Below are 21,096 nucleotides of genomic sequence, written 5' to 3'. Positions count from 1 at the left end.
ATGGAATTGTTGTTCAATTTAAATGTTTGAATATGAAATTATTTGTGATGGGATGAAATGTGATTTTAGCTTCTAAAATATGAGATGTGGGTTTTCATAAGATAGGGCTGCTCAATCAGTGGCCCGCCCCTGTGAAGTGACATGGGCTATAAAACGTTTCAAACACACCCTCCTCTCCCTTCCTATATAAGCCCTTGACGACAATGTAACTTTCTGTTCCGATGATGTGAGGACGACGGTCCTATGTCAGAATGGTTCAGATAACTACAGAACGAAGCCAACATCAGCGTGAGCTTGGTTGCGAATGGTATGAACTTTGAACTCTTATTCACTACAGAAGTGATACTTCCTAGCTGTTGAGTTAGCAACAGCAGATACAAACAAGGGTTAGGAAGGAACAGACAGAGTATCCCGTCTATCACACAACGACGTTACTACAACGTATCCAATTGACCACCAGACATTCTTCAAAGGACTCGGTTGGGCAACACAGCCTTCCATCTACCACCAACCTACCGAAGCGCAGCTCAGAGTAAATATTTATTGCATTTTCCTTTTCCAAATGGGCTGTAATTTAGAATGCATAAGATACTGTATTTACGATAGCACAGCTTCGCCTTTGTTCCTCAGTCTTCCCGCTCTTTCACTCAAACCCAGGCCCTTTTCTTTTGTGTAACAAGCTGTTATATCTGTTCCGCCCGCTAGGGACGTTTTCCTTTATGACGTAATTTGTAATCAAGTTATGATTTAATGATGTGTATATGTAATTCTGTGTGATTAGTTAGGTATTTAGTAAATAAATAATTAAACCCAATTTTGTATTGCTGATTCAACTTGTTAGCCACGGTTCGTGCAGATAACCAAGAATTTACAACTTTCAGATGAGACTGAATTAAGATGACAATTGATATTGACTGCTAATTGATGTAAAATATTACTAGGTCTTTAAGAGTTTATTCGGAAGATAACAGCCCTATAAATATTATTTTGTGGTGCCCGACTCTAGTTAATTACATTTACATGATTATCTCAATCAGGTAATATTAATTACGGATAAATTATTTTACAGAATAGCATGTCATTTCACTTAATCCGGCATAGCCAAAGACACGACACAAGGTAAGTAAGTCCCGTACTTGGACTTGATGTTATTGAAGTTCTTGCCCAGTGAGAGGTGGCGGATGGAGCGATTTTTGGCCAGCCACACCAAGAGAGTGGTCAGGTCTGAATCCAAACCTGAGCATAAAATATAAAACACAACATCAAGTCAAAATCAAGGTATACAATGTTCAAAATCACTGTAAAAACAGTGTCTACTCGGGCCTCACCGTTGTCTGAGATGTCCAGGCTGGAGATGTTGGGAATCTCAGCTATGCAGCCCTCCAGAATCTGAGCACCTCCAGATCTTAGCTGAAGTAAAAGAGAGAAATAAAAACAAAAACAAAACATATAGAGAAAGGATAGCAATTGCAATCCAGGATAATATCCATACATGTATTTTGGTGATATATTTGATTGCCATTCAGGGTACATAAGTAAAGCTAAGTAATTAAAATCAGTATATTCAGAACATCTACCCAAATAATAAAAGGGGTGTCAAGACATCTTATTTTAGAATTTTATTTCAGCGTATAGTCGTGGCCAAAAGTTGAGAATGACAAATATACATTTTCACAAAGTCTGCTGCCTCAGTTTGCATGATGGCAATTTGCATTTACTCCAGAATGCTATGACGAGTGACCAGATAAATTGCAATTAATTGTAAAGTCCCTCTGCCATGCAAATGAACTGAAAAAACATTTCCACTGCATTTCAGCCCTGCCACAAAAGGACCAGCTGACATCATGTCAGTGATTCTCTCGTTAACACAGGTGTGAGTGTTGACGACGACAAGGCTGGAGATCACTCTGTCATGCTGATTGAGTTCGAATAACAGACTGGAAGCTTCAAAAGGAGGGTGGTGCTTAGAATCATTGTTCTTCCTCTGTCAGCCATGGTTACAGCAAGGAAAAAGTGCCGTCATCATTGCTTTGCACAAAAAGGGCTTCACAGGCAAGGATATTGCTGCCAGTAAGATTGATCCAATAAATGGTTAATTTAGGTGCATCAAGAACTTCAAGGAGAGTGGTTCAATTGTTGTGAAGAAGGCTTCAGGGCGCCCAAGAAAGTCCAGCAAGCGCCAGGACCGTCTCCGAAAGTTTATTCAGCTGCGGTATCGGGGCACCACCAGTACAGAGCTTGCTCAGGAATGGCAGCAGGCAGGTGTGAGTGCATCTGCACGCACAGTGAGGTGAAGATTTCTGGAGGATGGCCTGGTGTCAAGAAGGGCAGCAAAGAAGCCACTTCTCTCCTAGAAAAACATCAGGGACAGATTGATATTCTGCAAAAGGTACAGTGATTGGACTGCTGAGGACTGGGGTAAAGTTATTTTCTCTGATGAATCCCCTTTCCAATTGTTTGGGTCATACGGAAAAAAGCTTGTCCGGAGAAGACAAGGTGAGCGCTACCATCAGTCCTGTGTCATGCCAACAGTAAAGCATCCTGAGACCATTCATGGGTGGGGTTGCTTCTCAGCCAAGGGAGTGGGCGCACTCACAATTTTGCCTAAGAACACTTCCTCCGAGAGCAACTTTTCCCAACCATCCAGGTACAGTTTGGTGACGAACAATGCCTTTTCCAGCATAATGGAGCACCTTGCCATAAGGAAAAAGTGATAACTAAGTGGCTCGGGGAACAAAACATTGATATCTAGGGTCCATGGCCAGGAAATTAATTAATCCCATTGGTAACTTGTGGTCAATCCTCAAGAGGCGGGTGGACAAACAAAAACCCACAAATTCTGACAAACTCCAAGCATTGATTATGCAAGAATGGCTTGCCATCAGTCAGGATGTGGCCCAGAAGTTAACTGACAGCATGCCAGGGCGGATTGCAGAGGTCTTGAAAAAGAAGGGTCAACACTGCAAATATTGACTCTTTGCATCAACTTCATGTAATTGTCAATAAAAGCCTTTGACACTTATGAAATGCTTGTAATTATAATTCAGTATTCCATAGTAACATCTGACAAACATATCTAAAGACACTGAAGCAGCAAATATTGGATATTCATATTTGTGTCATTCTCAAAACCTTTGGCCACGACTGTAGACTTCCCCTTTAAATTTCTCCCTCGGAGATTCAGGTAAGTGTGCCAGGATCTAGGCAGTAGTTCAGTCTCTTACCTCACAGCTGCTGAGATCCAGTGAAACTTCACTTAGATTAGGATTGCAGCCAAGACCTAGTAAAAGTGCCCTGAAGGGGAAAACAGTCATTAAAGCTTATTTTCTATTCAGTTAAATGAACAAAGCAAACTGAAGTATGCAGGCAGTAAAGAGTTGGTGTGGTTAGATTACTTAAATATACTGTGAACAAGAAAGCAATGTTTCTATAACTACTTAATTTTTCTTTTTCAAATTAAGCAAAAAAAAAAAAAAAACTGGACTATGACATCCTGTCTAAAATATACTTCACCATTTATAGATATGTACAGTACCAGTCTGAAGTTTAGACACACTTACTCATTCAAGGGTATTTCTTTATTTGTATTATTTTCTACATTGTAGAATAGTGAAGACATCAAAACAATGAAATAACCAAAAAAGTGTTTAACAAATCAACATGTGTTTTATATTTTAGATTCTTCAAAGTAGCCACCCTTTGCCTTGATGACAGCTTTGCACATTCCTGGCATTCTCTCAACCAGCTTCACCTGGAATGCTTTTCCAACAGTCTTGAAGGAGTTGATGAGCACTTGTTGGCTGCTTTTCCTTCACTCTGCGGTCCAACTCATCCCAAACCATCTCAGTTGGGTTGAGGTTGGGTGATTGTGGAGGCCAGGTCATCTGATGGGGCACTCCATCACTCTTCATCTTGGTCAAATAGCCCTTACACAGCCTGGAGGTGTGTTGGGTCATTGTCCTGTTGAAAAACAAATAATAGTCCCACTAAGTGAAAACCAGATGGGATGGTGTATCGCTTCAGAATGCTGTGGTAGCCATGCTGGCTAAGTGTGCCTTGAATTCTAAATAAATCAGTGTCACCAGCAAAGCACCCCCACGCCGCCTCCTCCATGCTTCACGGTGGGACCCACACATGCGGAGATCATCCATTCGTCTACTCTGCGTCTTACAGAGACACAGTGGTTGTAACCAAAAATCTCAAATTTGGACTCATCAGACCAAACGACAGATTTCTACCAGCTTAACATCCATTGCTCGTGTTTCTTGGCCCAAGTTTCTTGACCCTCTTCTTCTTATTGGTGTCCTTTATTAGTGGTTTCTTTCTGTGAATCAGGCCTTTATGGTCTAATTGCTGCAGTCTCCTCTGAACAGTCTATGTTGAGATGGGTCTGTTACTTGATCTCTGTGAAGCATTAATTTGGGCTGCAATTTCTGAGGCTGGTAACTCTAATAAACGTATCCTCTGCAGCAGAGAACTCTGGGTCATTCATTCCTGTGGCGGTCCTCATGAAAGCCAGTTTCATCATAGCGCTTGATGGTTTTTGCGACTGCACTTGAAGAAACTTTCAAAGTTCTTGAAATGTTCCGTATTGACTGACCTTCATGTCTTAAAGTAATGATGGACTGTCGTTTCTCTTCGCTTATTTGAGCTGTTCTTGCCATAATACGGACTTGGTATTTTACCAAATAGAGCTGTCTTCTGTATACCACCCCTAACAAGGCACACCTGTTAATTTAAATGCATTCAGGGTGACTATCTCAAAGCCGGTCGAGAGAATGCCAAGAGGGTGCAAAGCTGTCATCAAGGCAAAGGGTGGCTACTTTGAAGAATCTCATATAAAATATATTTGGATTTGTTTTACATTTCTTTGGTTACTACATGATTCCATATGTCTTATTTCATAGTTTCGATGCATTTACTCTTATTCTACAATTGAGAAAATAGTACAAATAAAGACAAACCCTGGAACTAGTCGGTGTGTGCAAACTTTGGATTGGCACTGCACATTTTCTACAGGAATATTCTCCAGTTTTCCATATCATCTTTTCATTCTAGGTTTTAATACAGTTAAATTGGAACAAATGCCACGGATGGAGTAGACTGCAAGCTCACTTGAGCGCCTCCAGGGGGAGCTTGGTTCCAGACAGGTTGACACTGCTCAGAGCCAAGGCAGTGCCAAAGAACTGCTTGAAGGAATGCGGCACATCTTTACATCTCCTGTGGGTTTTAAAAGAATACCAGCACTTTGGTTATGCCTTCTGGAGTTATCAGGCGTTCTCACTCAGATACTTTGAGCGGGACATATAAATCAACAGCAACTATTGAGCCACAACTATTGAGCATAAGCAAGTGATTTTCGTCGCTGTATGGATCACCTGTGAGAGAAAACGCTCTTAGACATGTTGAGCACTGAGAGGTGCTTGAGAGAGCCTCGTAGAAGTGCAGTGCAGACCTTGAAGACAGGAGTTGAGCATCTGAATAACATAGGCCAGCCAAGTGACATCTCAGTCTAGAGAGCTACAGACAATATCTTATGAAAGGGGACTGGCCATTTGCGTAGCAACAACTATAATGACAAGCTCCACAAATATAACTGTATAAAAAGCTAATTCAAATGTTATTTCCCAATTGAATAATAGTGATATCAAAAGCAGACGGTATGCAACTCATAAAACAGTGCTCACATGATGTCCAGACATGACATGTTCACTTTCATTGCCTATTATTACAATTATACTAATCTAGTTATTGGTAAGGCTAAGAATAGCTGTATAATGTGCCCATCAAGAGGGTTAAAGTCCAATCAATGCCTAGCGATAGCAGTGTGAATTTGTCTTCGCATTGGATGAGGGTTCACTCACTTGGTCCAGACAGCAGTCGCTGTTGGACAGGTCCAGAGTTGCTAGACTGTTAGGTTGACCCAGGAAATTGTACAGATTCTGTGAACAGAGTCAGAGGAATTAGGGAGAACAACAGAAAACACGGAGTATAATGAAGGGGGAATTAGGTCTACGGATTTCAGTTAATATTTCAAATCCTACTTCACACTATTTCTGTGGCCTGTGTGAAACATATATGAAAGGCAGGACAGAATGTGTAAGAGTTTGATGTTGCAGCCAATACAACACCGATCTAAGATCAGTTTTGCACTCCCTCCCTTGATTAAGGTTAGGCTTTGTGGAGGGTTAGCTGATCCTAGATCTGTCCCTAGCAACTTCTACCAGAAGAGGTACATACTGAGAGGTCGTCTCCTCGGAGTGAGTTCCCACAGAGGTCCAGGTGTGCGAGGGTAGTGGGGACAGCAGGGTTGGCACTCAGCGCCTGGGCAAGACTGTTAACCCCTAACCACACAAACACAGGAAGTTCAGAGGAAGTGACATCACACATGGCAAGTAAATTGGTCATGAATTTACAATACCTTTTTGTGATATGGAGGTCTTTGAGAGGTTCAAATACTTGAGACCCATTGGGAGTTTGGCTAGCTGTGCACTGAGAGCAGATACACCTAGAAAAAAAAAATGCATCACAAACTTGTGAACAAACGTATAACCTCCCATGAACTTGAAGCTTTGAGACAAACATTTTACAATTGATAAAATCCATGCCAATGTAGGACAGAATACTAGATGCTAGAATTCTAGATTAGTGCAGTATCCTGTATCATTGAATATCACGGAATATCTTTAAATATATTTTTTTCAAAACAGGGAGTTTGTTGTACCCTTGTCCTCCAGGGAGTTGTTTGTGAGGTTGAGGGTGTGAAGTACAGAGGCAGGGTTGCAGGTCAGAGCGTTGGCTAACTTCTGTGCGAAATCACTGTGAAAATATCAAGAAAAGACACAGCTCTCAATAATCCCAAAAACATTCCTTACCGCAGGATACTCCAACTGCTAACTATTCGGCAGTGTAAAGAAAAAGGATCACTTTGTTGCTGCGTAAATCCAATAAGCCCGTTTCCTCTCTAGGTTTCTTCCTAGGTTCTGGCCTTTCTAGGGAGTTTTTCCTAGACACCATGCTTCTACATCTGCATTGCTTGCTGTTTGGGGTTTTAGGCTGGGTTTCTGTACAGCTGATGTAAGAAGGGCTTTATAAATACATTTGGTTGATTTATTGACAGGACAAACAAATAGGCTTACATTTCAGCATGAATCCCCTCCCTCAGAGCCTATTGAAAGCCTTGTTAGGCCCATCAATAAATCAATCAGATTTACGCAGCAACAGAGCACTCCTTTTTCTTTACTCTGCCGGATAGTCACCAGTTGAAGTATCCTGGGGTAAGGAATGTTTTGGGGTCCCTCAGTTGAGCACCTGATCCACCCTTTTTTCAATTGGGCTGGGCTGAAGCGCGTTTTGGTATATATTTTTTCCACAGCTCTACTCAAGTTACCTCAGGATTTTCAACAGGAAGTGCATTTCTGATAATAGTCAGAGTCATGTGTTTAACTACCGCGCAAGCTTGCCCCCTTAATTTCACACTGGACAGCATGTATGGAATGTGGCTGCGGTTGAGAGCGTAATTCATTATGAAACTGTATGTGTGTGTGTGTGTATGTGTGCACCCTCATCTGTGTGTGTGTGGTGGATAAGATAAAGCCAGTCTAACCTATTACCAGTGCTTAGTGCTCACCTTCGGAGACCTGCATTCTCTAAAACCATCTCCTCTAATCGACTAGAGCGGGCCACAACTCGCAGAATTTGTTCACACACATCTGTGGACTGTAAGCAAACACTTTAGTGTGAAAAGCAGCAAGCTCAGGCTTGTGTAAACACAGATGCATAACTTACTGTACAAAAAAAGTCAAACCTGTAAATGCATAAACACACACGGACACATGCCACATGTACACACACAGAACACACACACGACTAAGTATCAGCAGCAGTCACACCATCCCTGTTATTATAATACATCACCCCTGACTAATAAAGCACTTGTTGACATCTCATCCTCATGCCTCCGCTCTCCCTGCCACCACCAGAACACACACTCCTTTATACAAACACACAGCTGTCCTCTTCCTGCTGCGGCCAGTGTGCCCTTTACAAAGAGTGTTCGGTCACTCCTGGAGCACAGTGGAATTTATTTAATAAAAAATTGTTTCAAAGCATTATACCCACAGTACAGGTTTTAAGTTCCTACACTTTTCATCTAACTCATCCACCTTTCTCCACGATTGGCATGCATGCTTCTCCAATTCATTTATCTCAGTTAAACTGTGAGATTACAAATATTACTTCCATTCACAAGTGTATCATAAAATGTGTCACCAGTATGGTTCAGAATGAAATGTACCAGTTTGTAGTCCTTTGTGGAGAGCTTGGTGAACCATTGGTTATATTCCAGGACCAGAATGATGGCCACCAAATCTCTGGAGGAGAAGTCAATAGCATTGGTTTATCAAAAACAGAATGGTAGAAAGACACGATTGTTCACACAATTTGGAAATATGGAAACTGAAAAAAGGAAAAGTGAAGGTACCTGTTCTCAAGATGTACGAAATCCTGCAGGTTCAGTTCTCTGGTGTCCTGGGTTTGATAGATTGTGTCCACATCCTGTTGGGAAAGATGGAGAACCCAAGGTTGGAATGATTCAAACAATGGCAAAAGTAGAGCTGATATAGCTAAAGTAACCGGCATGATGTAAATCTGGGTCAACATATTTCAAGAAAGACCATGTTAGGCATCTGAGCTAAAGATTCCGGTCTACACAAAAGGAAATTCAAGCTACTGTAGCTCTATGAACAACCCCTGCTACACTATAATCAATTTAGCAATATTAACTGAAATGGAAGGAGACTACATTTGTATATACTAACCCACTGCACCTCCTCTCTGAACGGCAGACCCAGCTGGTCGCAGAGACACCAGTACATATGGGAGAAACCACCTATGAGAGAATGAGAGAGATGAAGACAGAAAGTCAACTATGTTATCGATGGGATTTCTGTTCTGTGTTTTCTTTTGTGTGTGTAATATGCTCTTTATTGTAACGTCACCACATGGCCCTAGGTCTGTGGTGGCCTGGTCCTCCCAGAGAGACTGTAGGGCGGCCGTCCTCTCAGGAGGCATCAGGGTCAACTTCTTCATCGCCTTCCTTTCACAGTGCAGGGGACACACCACAAACTGTCACTTTACCAGGTCATCTTCGGCCACTATCGTGTCAGCCCAGAGGACAAAGCACACGCTGTCACTTTATCATGTCGGACATGAGCAAAGTGAGAGGGAGTGACCGACTGAACAAGTGAATGAGTACACAAGTAAGTGAATGAGTACACAAGTGAGTGAACGAGTCAGTCACTAATACATGTGCGTGGATGAGTGAACGATTAAAGAACTGACAATAAATAAAGTACTGGTAACTAATACTGTTCCGTACACATTTTGCGTAACCGCGGCATTCAAACGAGGCTGCAACGAAAACTAAATGAGACTGTAGCGACCGTGTTGGCATCAAAATCCGGGGCGTGAACAAACGTTTCTATTCAAACGGTGATTGACATGGTAATGGACTAATCGTATTCGAGAAAACATTTTTAAAAAAACTTGACCCCTCTGATGCGGTACGTTACATCGTGATGATGCAACTCATTGTGTGCCGTACAGCCTCTTTCCACCAGGGGTAGCGCTTCTCACGCCGATTAAAAACAAGTAATGATCGATGGTGAGTGCAACGGTGAGAGTGAAGTTAATTACTCGGGAGTTCATCAATAGTTCATTCAATCAATCGTTACATTTCTCGCGTCATCATTGCGAGCCATCAGGACTCTCAAAAGCCGTGACAGCAGCGGTTTACTTGTGAAGACAACTTTAGCGCCCCCCCCTAAAACCCCTATTCAAATTCGGCACAAACCTTCAAAGAGGGATGTAGTAATGAGACATTATATAAACTCTTTATAGTGTTTTATTTACATTTTAGAGGTGATAAGTTGGACAAATAGTGTGAAAAAGCCGTTTCCCCACACGACATATCTCCCCCTTTCACTATCACTCAGTAGCTTTCGTTTCCCGCTCCGCCATTTTTAAAATACCCTGAAATATTACATTTTATGGGGGCTAAAATAAGGTCAAGTGTACAGAACACTGCAATGTACGGAAGTTCGCTAGCTACCGTTAACAAAGAGAGAGGGACAGAGGGGACCTACACTGGGGACAGGCCTGGATAGATCCTGTGTAGACAGGTCCCAATGTGGGCCACCACCTCATCCACGTCCTCCACAGAGCCAAGCTTCAGGGACAGCTGGCCTCGGTCATACTCCAACAACAACTGTAGGGGGCGCAACACAGTGACAACTGACACGGTCTGTAACATGTTTGGCTTGAACAGAGGTTGTTTCATGTTTAAAGCCAGGACTATCTTACCTGAGTGGGCTTGTTACTAGTGATCCCTTGTATATCCAAGTAATTGAAGGTCTGTTCAATCTGAAACGACACACAAAAAAAATATCTGCACGATACCAGAAATAGAAAAGGTATTGAATCATAAAACGGTGGACATCTTCGAATACAAATCTGAACGTGTTGGAAAACATACTGATAAAAAAAACAAAAAAAAGAGACACACAAGGACACATGGACACTTTGTCTTTCACAGCTATAACACAAAATCCCAAACAAGCCCTGCAATAGATGGACAAACCCCCAAAATAACCCAACACAAAAACACATACACAGCTGGCAGGATGACAAGGGAGAGAGGGTAAGGAGGTCAAACTAATCCAGAGCTGCTATCAACCCGATGCCAAAGGTCTCAGGGTTAAAGAGAAAACCTCCCCCTCCAGCTGTTGAATCCCTCCATTGTCTTCGCTCGGCACCCAGAACTCCACGGGCAACATTTACTCCCAGGAAAAACCGAGCCTCTTACACAGACCAGAGTGTATTATAATCTAAAAACACTTTCTTACATTGACTACACTATACAGGAACAATAATGGTTAACACTTTAGCCTGAAGGAATGCTTTATGATTAAGTATTTCACTTGAAATAAGCATGTAGCTTAGTGTTAGAAAAATCACCTCAGCGTTTTACCTTTCCAGAGGTTACGAGTGTAACACTCAAATCCAGCAGAAAGAGGAAATAACATAGTTTTAGGGCTCTGAAAATACTGTAACTTCTCTTTAAGTGCATGGGGTTTTAATGACAAGCAATTGAAGAAGTACAGTGCCTTCAGAAAGTATTCACACACCCTTTTAATTTTCCACATTTTGTTGTGTTACAGCCTGAATTTAAGATGTATTACATTTGGATTTGTCATCTCTGGCCGACACAGCTCATAATGTCAAAGGGGAATTGTTACGGCAAGCCTAGATAAGTTCAGGAGTAAACATTTGCATAAGAAGTCACGTAAGTTGCATGGACTCACTGCGTGTTTAACATGATTTTTGTACGACTGCCTCATCTCTGTACCCCACACGTATAAGGTCCATCAGTCAAGCAGTGAATTTCAAACACAGATTCAACCACAAAGACCAGGGAGTTTTTCCAATGCCTCGCAAAGAAGGGCACCTATTGGTAGATGGGGAAACATTTTAAAAAGCAGGCATTGAATATCCCTTTAAGCATGGTCAGGGATTTCACCATGAGGCCAATGATGACTTTAAAACAGTTAGAGTTGAATGGCTTTGATAGGAGAAAATGGAGGATGGGATCAACAACACTGTCAATTGTAGTTACTCCACAATACTAAACTAATTGATTGAGTAAAAATAAAAAAGCCTGTACAGAATAAAAAGATTCCAAAACATGCATCCTGTTTGCAAAAAGGCACTAAAGTAAGACTGCAAAAAATTCATTTCTTTGCCACATTTTATGTCCTGAATAGAAAGCATTATGTTTGGGGCAAATCCAACACATCTCCGAGTACCACTTTTCACGCAGTATTTTCAAGAATGGTGATGGCTGCATCATGTTATGAGTATGTTTGTCATCGCCAAGAACTAGGGAGTTCATGAAAAAAAATAAACCGAAGAGCTAAGCACAGGCAAAATTAAATTGAAAAATCTGGTTCAGTCTGTTTTCCAATAAACACTGGGAGACAAATTCACCTTTCAACAGGACAATAACCTAAAACACAGTTCTGCTTACCAAGATGACATTGAATGTTCCTGAGTGGCCTAGTTACAGTTTTGACTTAAAATCAGCTTGAAAATCTATGGCAAGACTTGAAAATGGATGTCTAGCAATGATCAACAACCAGCTTGATAGAGCTTGAATAATTTTTTAAAGAATAATGTGCAAATATTGCACAATCCTGGACACTTACCTGTAAATCCCTGCCAAAGGTGATTCTAACATGTATTGACTCAGGGAGTTGAATATATCACACACACACACACAAATAATGGGAAAAATCAAAAGAACTCAGACAAGACCTCAGAAAACTTTTTTTAGACCTCCACAAGTCTGGTTCATCCTTGGGAGCAATTTCCAAACGCCTGAAGGTACAAATTCGTCTGTACAAACAATAGTACAAAAGTATAAACACCATGGGACCACGCAGCCGTCATACCGCTCAGGAAGGAGACGCGTTCTGTCTCCTAGAGATGAACGTACTTTGATGCGAAAAGTGCAAATCAACCCTTAGAACAACAACAAAGGACCTTGTGAAGATGCTGGAGGAAACGGGTACAAAAGTATCTATATCCACAGTAAAACGAGTCCTACATAACCTGAAAGGCCGCTCAGAAAGGAAGAAGCCACTGCTCCAAAACCGCCATAAAAAAGCCAGACTACGGTTTGCAACTGCACATGGGGACAAAGATCGTACTTTTTGGAGAAATGTCATTTGGGCTGATGAAACAAAAATAGAACTCTTTGGCCATAATGACCACCGTTATGTTTGGAGGGAAAAGGGGGGAGGCTTGCAAGCCGAAAAACATCATCCCAACCATGAAGCACGGGGTGGCACCATCATGTTGTGGGGGTGCTATGCTGCAGGAGAGACTGGTGCCCTTCACAAAATAGATGGCATCATGAGGCAGGAAAATTGTGGATATATTGAAGCAATATCTGAAGACATCAGTCAGGAAGTTGAAGCTTGGTCGCAAATGGGTCTTCCAAATGGACAATGACCCTAAGCATACTTCCAAAGTTGTGGCAAAATGGTTTAAAGACAACAAAGTCAAGGTATTGGAATGGCCATCACAAAGCCCTGACCTCAATCCTATAGACAATTTGTAGGCAGAACTGAAAAAGCATGTGTGAGCAAGGAGGCCTACAAACCTGACTCAGTTACACCAGCTCTGTCAGGAGGAATGGGCCAAAATTCCCCCAACTTAATGTGGGAAGCTTGTGGAAGGCTACCCGAAACATTTGACCAAATACTAATTGAGTGTATGTAAACTTCTGTCCCACTGGGAATGTGATGAAAGAAATAACAGCTGACATAAATCATTCTCTCCACTATTATTCTGACATTTCGCATTCTAAAAATCAAGTGGTGATCCTAACTGACCTAAGACAGGGAATTTTTACTCTGATTAAATGTCAGGAATTGTGGAAAAACTGAGTTTAAATGTACGTGGCTAAGATGTATGTAAACTTCCGACTTCAACTGTACACATACACCAACATTTTGGGGTCACTTAAAAATGTCCTTGTTTTTAAAAGAAAGCACATTTTTTGTCCATTAAAATATCAAAACAAACTGTTTTTCTGATCAATTTGATGTTATTTAAAAAATTGGCAAACAAAATAGCTTTTCTTTTCAAAAGTTATATATAAATATACTATATATATATATATATATATATATATATATATATATATATATATATATATATATATATATATATATATATATATATATATATATATATATATATATATATATATATATATATATATATTTATATATATATATATATACTTATATATATATATATATATACACACACACACACAAACTAGGCAAGTCAGTTAAGAACAAATTCTTATTTACAATGACAGCCTACCCTGGCCAAACCTGGATGACGCTGGGCCAATTGTGCGCCACCCTATGGGACTCCCAATCATGGCCGGATGTGATACAGCCTGGATTCGAATCAGGGACTGTAGTGACACCTCTTGCACTGAGATGCAGTGCCTTAGACCACTGCGCCACTCAAGAGCCCTATTAGTGTTTCATTTTTCCTAAATGCTTTACAAATGTTCAAATTTTTCTTCCACTTTGACATTTTGTGTAGATCGTTGACAAAACAATGACAACAACAAAATGCGGGAAAAAGTCAAGGGGTGTGAATACTTTCTGAAGTCACTATACATGTAAATCACCCCATTCATAAAATGTGCAGTCCAAAGCCTGCAGTGAAATAGTTGCAGTTACTGGTATTCATTTACCAGTACATTACCGTTTGGAAACAAGTGAGCAGATCCCACCATATGCCATGACATTTGATATTTCTACCCACAATGCAGCTGTGAACACACAGCCTGAAGGAAAGAAAAACAGTCAATACTTTCTGAAAAACCTAAACCTTGAGAGTTAGAGAGTCAAAAAAGTAAAACAGAAATAGGAGAGCGAAAGATCTGCTGTGACTTGCTCCTTGGGCCAGCCACTCTACCGGAAAGAATTCCAGAAGAGGTCCTCATAAATAAGCTGGGGCACGCCCGGAGATTGACTAAGCAAACATTCCCAAAGAGGACCATCTGGGATGACTGGGGGCAGTAGGAAGACAGTCAGTCTAATTAAGTTCTCAATACATCCAGACAGAAGTCATCCCACTCACTCAAACCTCTACTTTCTATGTGTTGTAATGGAGTGAATTCCCTGTACGTCATCATTACATTATTAGACCGCACATAAAAAGGGAGTAACAGTGACTGCAGTGATTTCAACTTCACAATAACTTAATTGTCCTTTAGTAATATTAGTATTAACAAATGTAGCAACATGCAGTACACTGGTAAACTAATCTCATTCCAAAATCACCCCTCTTCTGGGAAGGCTTTCCACTAGATGTTGGAACATTGCTGGGTGGACTTCTTCCGTTCAGCCACATGACCCGGACGACGCTGGGCCAATTGAGCATTTGTGAGGTGTGGTATTGATGTTGGGCGATTAGACCTGACCTGACTTTCCAATTCATCCCAAAGGTGTTTGATGGGGTTGAGGTCAGGGTTCTGTGCAGGGCAGTCAAGTTCTTCCACAACGATCTTGCTTTGTGCACGGGGGCATTGTCATGCTGAAACAGGAAAGGCCCTTCCCCAACTGTTGCCACAAAGTTGGAAGCACAGAATCATCTAGAATGTCATTGTACGCTGTAGAGTTTATTATACATTTGTTACTTTTCTCCCCAATTTCGTGGTATCCAAGTGGTAGTTACAGTCTTGTCTCATTGCTGCAACTCCTGTACGGACTCAGGAGAGGCGAAGGTCGAGAGCCATGCGTCCTCCGAAACACAACCCAACAAAGCCACACTGCTTCTTGACACAATATCCACTTAACCCGGAAGCCAGCCGCACCAATGTGTCGGACAAAACACTGTGCACCTGGTGACCATGTCAGCGTGCACTGCGCCCTGCCCGCCACAGGAGTTGATAGTGAGCGATGGGACAAGGACATCCCTGTCGGCCAAACCCTCCACTAACCCGGACGACGCTGGGCCATTGGTGTGCCGCCCCATGGGTTTTTAGTTGCGGCCAGCTGCGACATAACCTGGACTCGAACCCAGAATCTCTAGTGGCACAGCTAGCACTGCCTTAGACCACTGCGCCACTCGGGAGGCCTCACTGTGTAGAACTAAGATTTCCCTTCACTTGAACTAAGGGGCCTAGCCCGAACCATAAAAAACAGCCGCAGACTGTTCCGAACCATTCCTTTTCCACCAAAGTCTACAGTTGGCTCTATGCATCGAGGCATGTAGATTTCACCTTGCATCCGCCAAACCCAGATTCAGCCGATGCTTGGCATTGCGCATGGTGATCTTAGGCTTGTTTGCAGCTGCTCAGCCATGGAAACCCATTTCATGAAGCTCCAGAAGAAACAGTTATTGTGCTGACGTTGCTTCCAGAGGCAGTTTGGAACTTGGTAGCGAGTGTTGCAACTAAGGATAGACAATTTTTAAGGTCTACGCGCTTCAGCACTCGGCGGTCACGTTCTGCAAGCTTGTGTGGCCTACCACTTCGCGGCTTAGCCATTGTTGCCCCTAGACGTTTCCACCTCACAATAACAGCACTTACAGTTGACCGGGGCAGCTCTAGCAGGGCAGACATTTGACAAACTGACTTGTTGGAAAGGTGACATCCTACGACGGTGCCACGTTGAAAGTCACTGTTCAGTGAGGCCATTCTACTGCCAATGTTTGTCTATGGAGATTGCATGGCTGTGTGCTCTATTTTATACACCTGTCAGCAACGGGTGTTGCTGAAATAGCCGAGTCCACTAATTTGAAAGGTTTTCCACATACTTTTGTATATGTAGTACATTTGATTCATAGGAAGATCAAAATACACACTAGCACACACAAACATGTACACACACACGTGCGTGTACTCACTCTCACTTCTTACCTTGGTGGGGACCCTCGCAGTAAGCAGAAAGCCCCGATGGGATGCCAAAGCCTGTAGAGGAGAGCGACAGATCAGAGAGACATAATGGAAGTCAACAACTGTACTATGTATACTGAACAAAAATAAACCCAACACGCAACAATTTCAAAGATTTTACTGAGTTACAGTTCATAGAAGGAAAGCAGCCAATTGAAATAAATTCATTAGGGTCTAATCTATGAATTTCACATGACTGGGCAAGGGCGCAGCCATGCGTGGGGGAGCCAGGCCCAGCCAATGAGAATTTGTTTTTCCCCACAAAAGGGCTTTATTACAGACAAAAATACTCCTCTGCACCCCTCAGATCCCGCAGGTAAAGAAGCCGGATGTGGAGGTCCTGGGCTGCCGTTGATACACGTGGTCTGCGGTTGTTAGGCCGTTTGCATGTACTGCCAAATTCTCTAAAACAACGTTGGAGGCAGCTTATGGTAGTTGTGGCAACAGCTCTGTTGGACATTCCTGCAGTCAGCATGCCAGTTACACACTCCCTTCAAACTTGAGTAAATTGTGGCATGTTGTGAGACAAAATACGGCACATTTTAGAATGGCCTTTTATTGCACAAGGTGCACCTGTGTAATGATCATGCTGTTTAATCAAATTATTGATATGCCACACCTGTCAGGTTGATAGATTATCTTGGCAAAGGAGAAATGCTCACTAACAGGGATGTAAACAAATTTGTGCAGAACACTTGAGAAATTTGTGCATATGGAACATTTCTGGGATCTTTTATTTCAGGTCATGAAATATGGAACCAACACATTACATGTTGCATTTATATTTTTGTTCAGTGTAGGTCGATTTGGGCCCAAATCAAACTTGACAAAGTTACTAATCTGTTCCACCAGTGGTTTGCAGCTGTTATTGGTATGGAAGGAACATGAATGTGCTCCCGAGTGGCGCAGCGGTCTAAGGCAAGGCACTGCATCTCAATGCAAGACGCATCACTACAGTCCCTGGTTCGAATCCAGGCTGTATCACATCCGGCCGTGACTGGGAGTCCCATAGGGCGGCACACAATTGTCCCAGCGTCGTCCGGGGTAAGCCGTCATTGTAAATAAGTATTTGTTCTTAACTGACTTACCTAGTTAAATAAAATATATATTGCATGTGTAGAAAAGGTTTAGAGGTTTGCAGTGAAATTGTGTTATGAACATTGTTTAACGTCTTTGCTTTCATTTATGCGTTTTAAACCTTTCTATTCTCAAAGACACAGGTGCAAACTCAATTGTAATCGCACAGTAGTAGCTAACTAATTTCTATGTAAAAAGAGACATGTAAAAGTACCATGGTGAGTACAGAGGAATACACAGTTATAGCTGGAAGGAGAAAGAGAGAACTGACTGTGGATCAGATAGCTGTGGTATGTGGGTTTTTTGGAGTGAGGTCACTCTTCAAGGCCAAATATGAGCGTCAACCAATGGCTAAGTCAACCAATGGCTGGATGTGAGAGAGGAGACCCCACCCCTCTCTGCTCTGGACAATCTGTTCCTGCATTTTATAGTATCTCAGGTGTAAAGAGGGGAATGGGTATTGTATGTTCACACACACACACACAGAAACAGACAGACATTTCACAATCCCATAATGGTTCCTACAGGTAAAGCCCACTTATCCATTGTGTCTTACGGATAAAGACTGCTTAACCAAATTTTGACTACTGAGTTTGGCCGATTAATATAGACGGATTACATCGCTACTCTAGCAAGGCCTAGGAATGTGCCAATGTGGTGGGCTGTATTTATCAGTGTCTGATGCTCTCAGTCAGTGCCCTGTGGGGAAGTGTTCTGTCAAGTCAAGAAAGGAGACAAGAGACAGTGAACATAAATACCACCAAATTGTGGAACTTTACAAAACAATAGGGGCCCAGAATCTACAGTGTGTCCAACAGGGCCCCAGAACGAACCTACAGCGTGTCCAACAGGGCCCCAGAACGAACCTACAGCGTGTCCAACAGGGCCCCAGAACGAACCTACAGCGTGTCCAACAGGGCCCCAGAACGAACCTACAGCGTGTCCAACAGGGCCCCAGAACGAACCTACAGCGTGTCCAACAGGGCCCCAGAACGAACCTACAGCGTGTCCAACAGGGCCCCAGAACGAACCTACAGCGTGTCCAACAGGGCCCCAGAACGAACCTACAGCGTGTCCAACAGGGCCCCAGAACGAACCTACAGCGTGTCCAACAGGGCCCCAGAACGAACCTACAGCGTGTCCAATAGGGCCCCAGAACGAACCTACAGTGTGTCCAATAGGGCCCCAGAACGAACCTACAGTGTGTCCAATAGGGCCCCAGAACGAACCTACAGTGTGTCCAATAGGGCCCCAGAACGAACCCACAGTGTGTCCAATAGGGCCCCAGAACGAACCCACAGTGTGTCCAATAGGGCCCCAGAACCCACAGTGTGTCCAATAGGGCCCCAGAACCCACAGTGTGTCCAATAGGGCCCCAGAACCCACAGTGTGTCCAATAGGGCCCCAGAACCCACAGTGTGTCCAATAGGGCCCCAGAACCCACAGTGTGTCCAATAGGGCCCCAGAACCCACAGTGTGTCCAATAGGGCCCCAGAACCCACAGTGTGTCCAATAGGGCCCCAGAACCCACAGTGTGTCCAATAGGGCCCCAGAACCTACAGTGTGTCCAATAGGGGCCCAGAATCTACAGTGTGTCTAATAGGGCCCCAGAACCTAGTGTGTCCATTTCACACGGAACTCTAAGGAAGGACAACTTTCCTGAAAATGACATGCTTTCAAATGTGATGTGGAAAAATGTGTACCATTTCATGAGTTAAGGACGGGTATTTAAATTAACGGGTCAATTAGATCTTCATTAAATTATGTGTCAACAATTATCTTTTTATGAACTAGGAAATCCATACTGTAGGTAATTCAGAGTATCTTCCTAAGCTAGTCAGCTGCACACACACACACACACACACACACACACAGAGGGTTTAGAGACATGCAGTTACATGAAACAAGATCGGCCCATATCCAATAGTAGGCCTACTCCTACACCACCTTATCTATTGTTCTTCCTCTTACACAATAATACACAGAGACTGAGTGCTCAAATGTCTTTTGAAAGTTGGGTCTGAGGCTTTTCATGTCTTTGCTGGCCCAGGGCTTAGAGGAAAGGGTAAAGGATGATGAAGTTGCCGAGTATGAGGTAAGACTGAATAGCCTCTGTATACAGGGCTGTGTTAATTCGGCCATGCAATGGAAAAAGTTTTACAACGGAAAATTAAAAACAGTGTTTCTTATGCAAGTGTCCTTGGGTATCTTGAAAGGCACACAGCAAAATGTTTTATTATTATTATTATTATTGGACAAGTCCAGTTAGTCCCTCCCTGTTTCAGTCTGTTTTCTTCCATTCGATGCCTAATAAACACAGCTCAGGGCTCAGGGTTAAAGAAGAAGCAACACCGTATAAAGAAGTTTGTTTGGAAAATGTCTCTGGTCTTCCTTGATCCTCCAAAAATAGATTTGATTGGAGGCAACTGATATTCCAATTGAAACCCAATAAGTCTTGGCTACCTTTTGAAGGGGATCTGAGGCTGCTAACAAAATTAAGACAGTTGTGGAGGGTCACATTTTAAATGTTACAATATAACATTCAACAATCAAGATCTATTACTCTGCATACAAAGCAACAAGAATATTACTCAGCAGACAACAAATTGTTTCAGGAAGTGAATACATTTCAGTCTGTCAAGTAGGCAGAAAGTGGTGAGGCTGTGTTTCAAACTTTATATTGTCAACCCAGTCGACTGCAGGCTTCCTGTTATGAGAATGAGGCACAGAAACAAGGTTTTGCTGAGAAGCATGTGAACCTTGAGAGAATGAGGAAAATGACAAACACTGGGGTGCTCGGAATGACAAGTTGATTTTCTCCTAAATAAAAGGGTTGTGTTGTGTCTGCACATTTAAGGCTACATTTAGGGAACTGCACAATGAAAAACCAATTATATGAGTGCCAAGAAAGCAATCCTGATGTCTTACCAGGACTCGGTTCTCCAGTTTGTCACCTTTGACCTCCAGTTGCACCCTCTTCTTCAGGGTGAGCTTGATCTTCCCTCCCACGGCATCTCTTACACTCTCTAGGAGGAACAATTGGGAAGATTAGCACTGATACGAGTATGCTATCGTTTCATCTAGTGCATGTGCAGGGCTTGGATTATTGGAGGCCTTTACAATTCAAAACATAACCCATGTATGCCTGGCCTGGGACATCATGAAAAACAGAATAAGAACATTTGCTGAAATTCTATTTTGATAGGAAAACAACCCAACTTGGGATACATTTAGCCTGCTTTGGGGTGTTCTTCAAACAGTTGTTGCATCAAGTGTGGACCTAATGTCAGCTTTGTAACCACCACACTCAGAATCCTCATAAGTAGTCAAAATACCACACATTCCATAGGCAGTGGGTTTCCCCCTGGCCATATGGCAGTGTCAGGGTGGTTTGTAATCCAACATCGGTGCACTTTTTCTCCCATCTAGTAGCAGTCAGTGTAATATTATTGCTTAATTTCATGCCAAACACA

General features: G+C 42.5%; 1 protein-coding gene across 1 annotated transcript in view; it reads right to left on the bottom strand.

Annotated features, from left to right (window-relative positions):
* LOC110496259 (F-actin-uncapping protein LRRC16A) overlaps positions 1-21,096 on the bottom strand; it is a 36,967-nt gene that overhangs the window by 12,373 nt on the left and 3,498 nt on the right. Inside the window, exons 4-21 of the mRNA XM_036952834.1 lie at positions 20,552-20,649; positions 16,511-16,561; positions 10,363-10,422; positions 10,146-10,267; positions 9,000-9,097; positions 8,820-8,890; positions 8,483-8,556; positions 8,297-8,372; positions 7,631-7,719; positions 6,725-6,819; positions 6,422-6,508; positions 6,241-6,344; positions 5,865-5,942; positions 5,379-5,455; positions 5,116-5,220; positions 3,225-3,294; positions 1,329-1,410; positions 1,137-1,236 (exon numbers count right to left, since the gene is read on the bottom strand). Coding sequence (XP_036808729.1) covers positions 1,137-1,236; positions 1,329-1,410; positions 3,225-3,294; positions 5,116-5,220; positions 5,379-5,455; positions 5,865-5,942; positions 6,241-6,344; positions 6,422-6,508; positions 6,725-6,819; positions 7,631-7,719; positions 8,297-8,372; positions 8,483-8,556; positions 8,820-8,890; positions 9,000-9,097; positions 10,146-10,267; positions 10,363-10,422; positions 16,511-16,561; positions 20,552-20,649 — 1,537 coding nt within the window. The remainder of the gene's footprint in view (positions 1-1,136; positions 1,237-1,328; positions 1,411-3,224; positions 3,295-5,115; positions 5,221-5,378; positions 5,456-5,864; positions 5,943-6,240; positions 6,345-6,421; positions 6,509-6,724; positions 6,820-7,630; positions 7,720-8,296; positions 8,373-8,482; positions 8,557-8,819; positions 8,891-8,999; positions 9,098-10,145; positions 10,268-10,362; positions 10,423-16,510; positions 16,562-20,551; positions 20,650-21,096) is intronic.

The sequence above is a fragment of the Oncorhynchus mykiss genome, chromosome 18 (genome assembly GCF_013265735.2).
Source record: "Oncorhynchus mykiss isolate Arlee chromosome 18, USDA_OmykA_1.1, whole genome shotgun sequence".
Classification (NCBI taxonomy): Eukaryota; Metazoa; Chordata; class Actinopteri; order Salmoniformes; family Salmonidae; genus Oncorhynchus; species Oncorhynchus mykiss.
The sequence above is the reverse complement of the archived record's forward strand: the minus strand, read 5'-3'. Positions and strand labels throughout refer to the sequence as shown.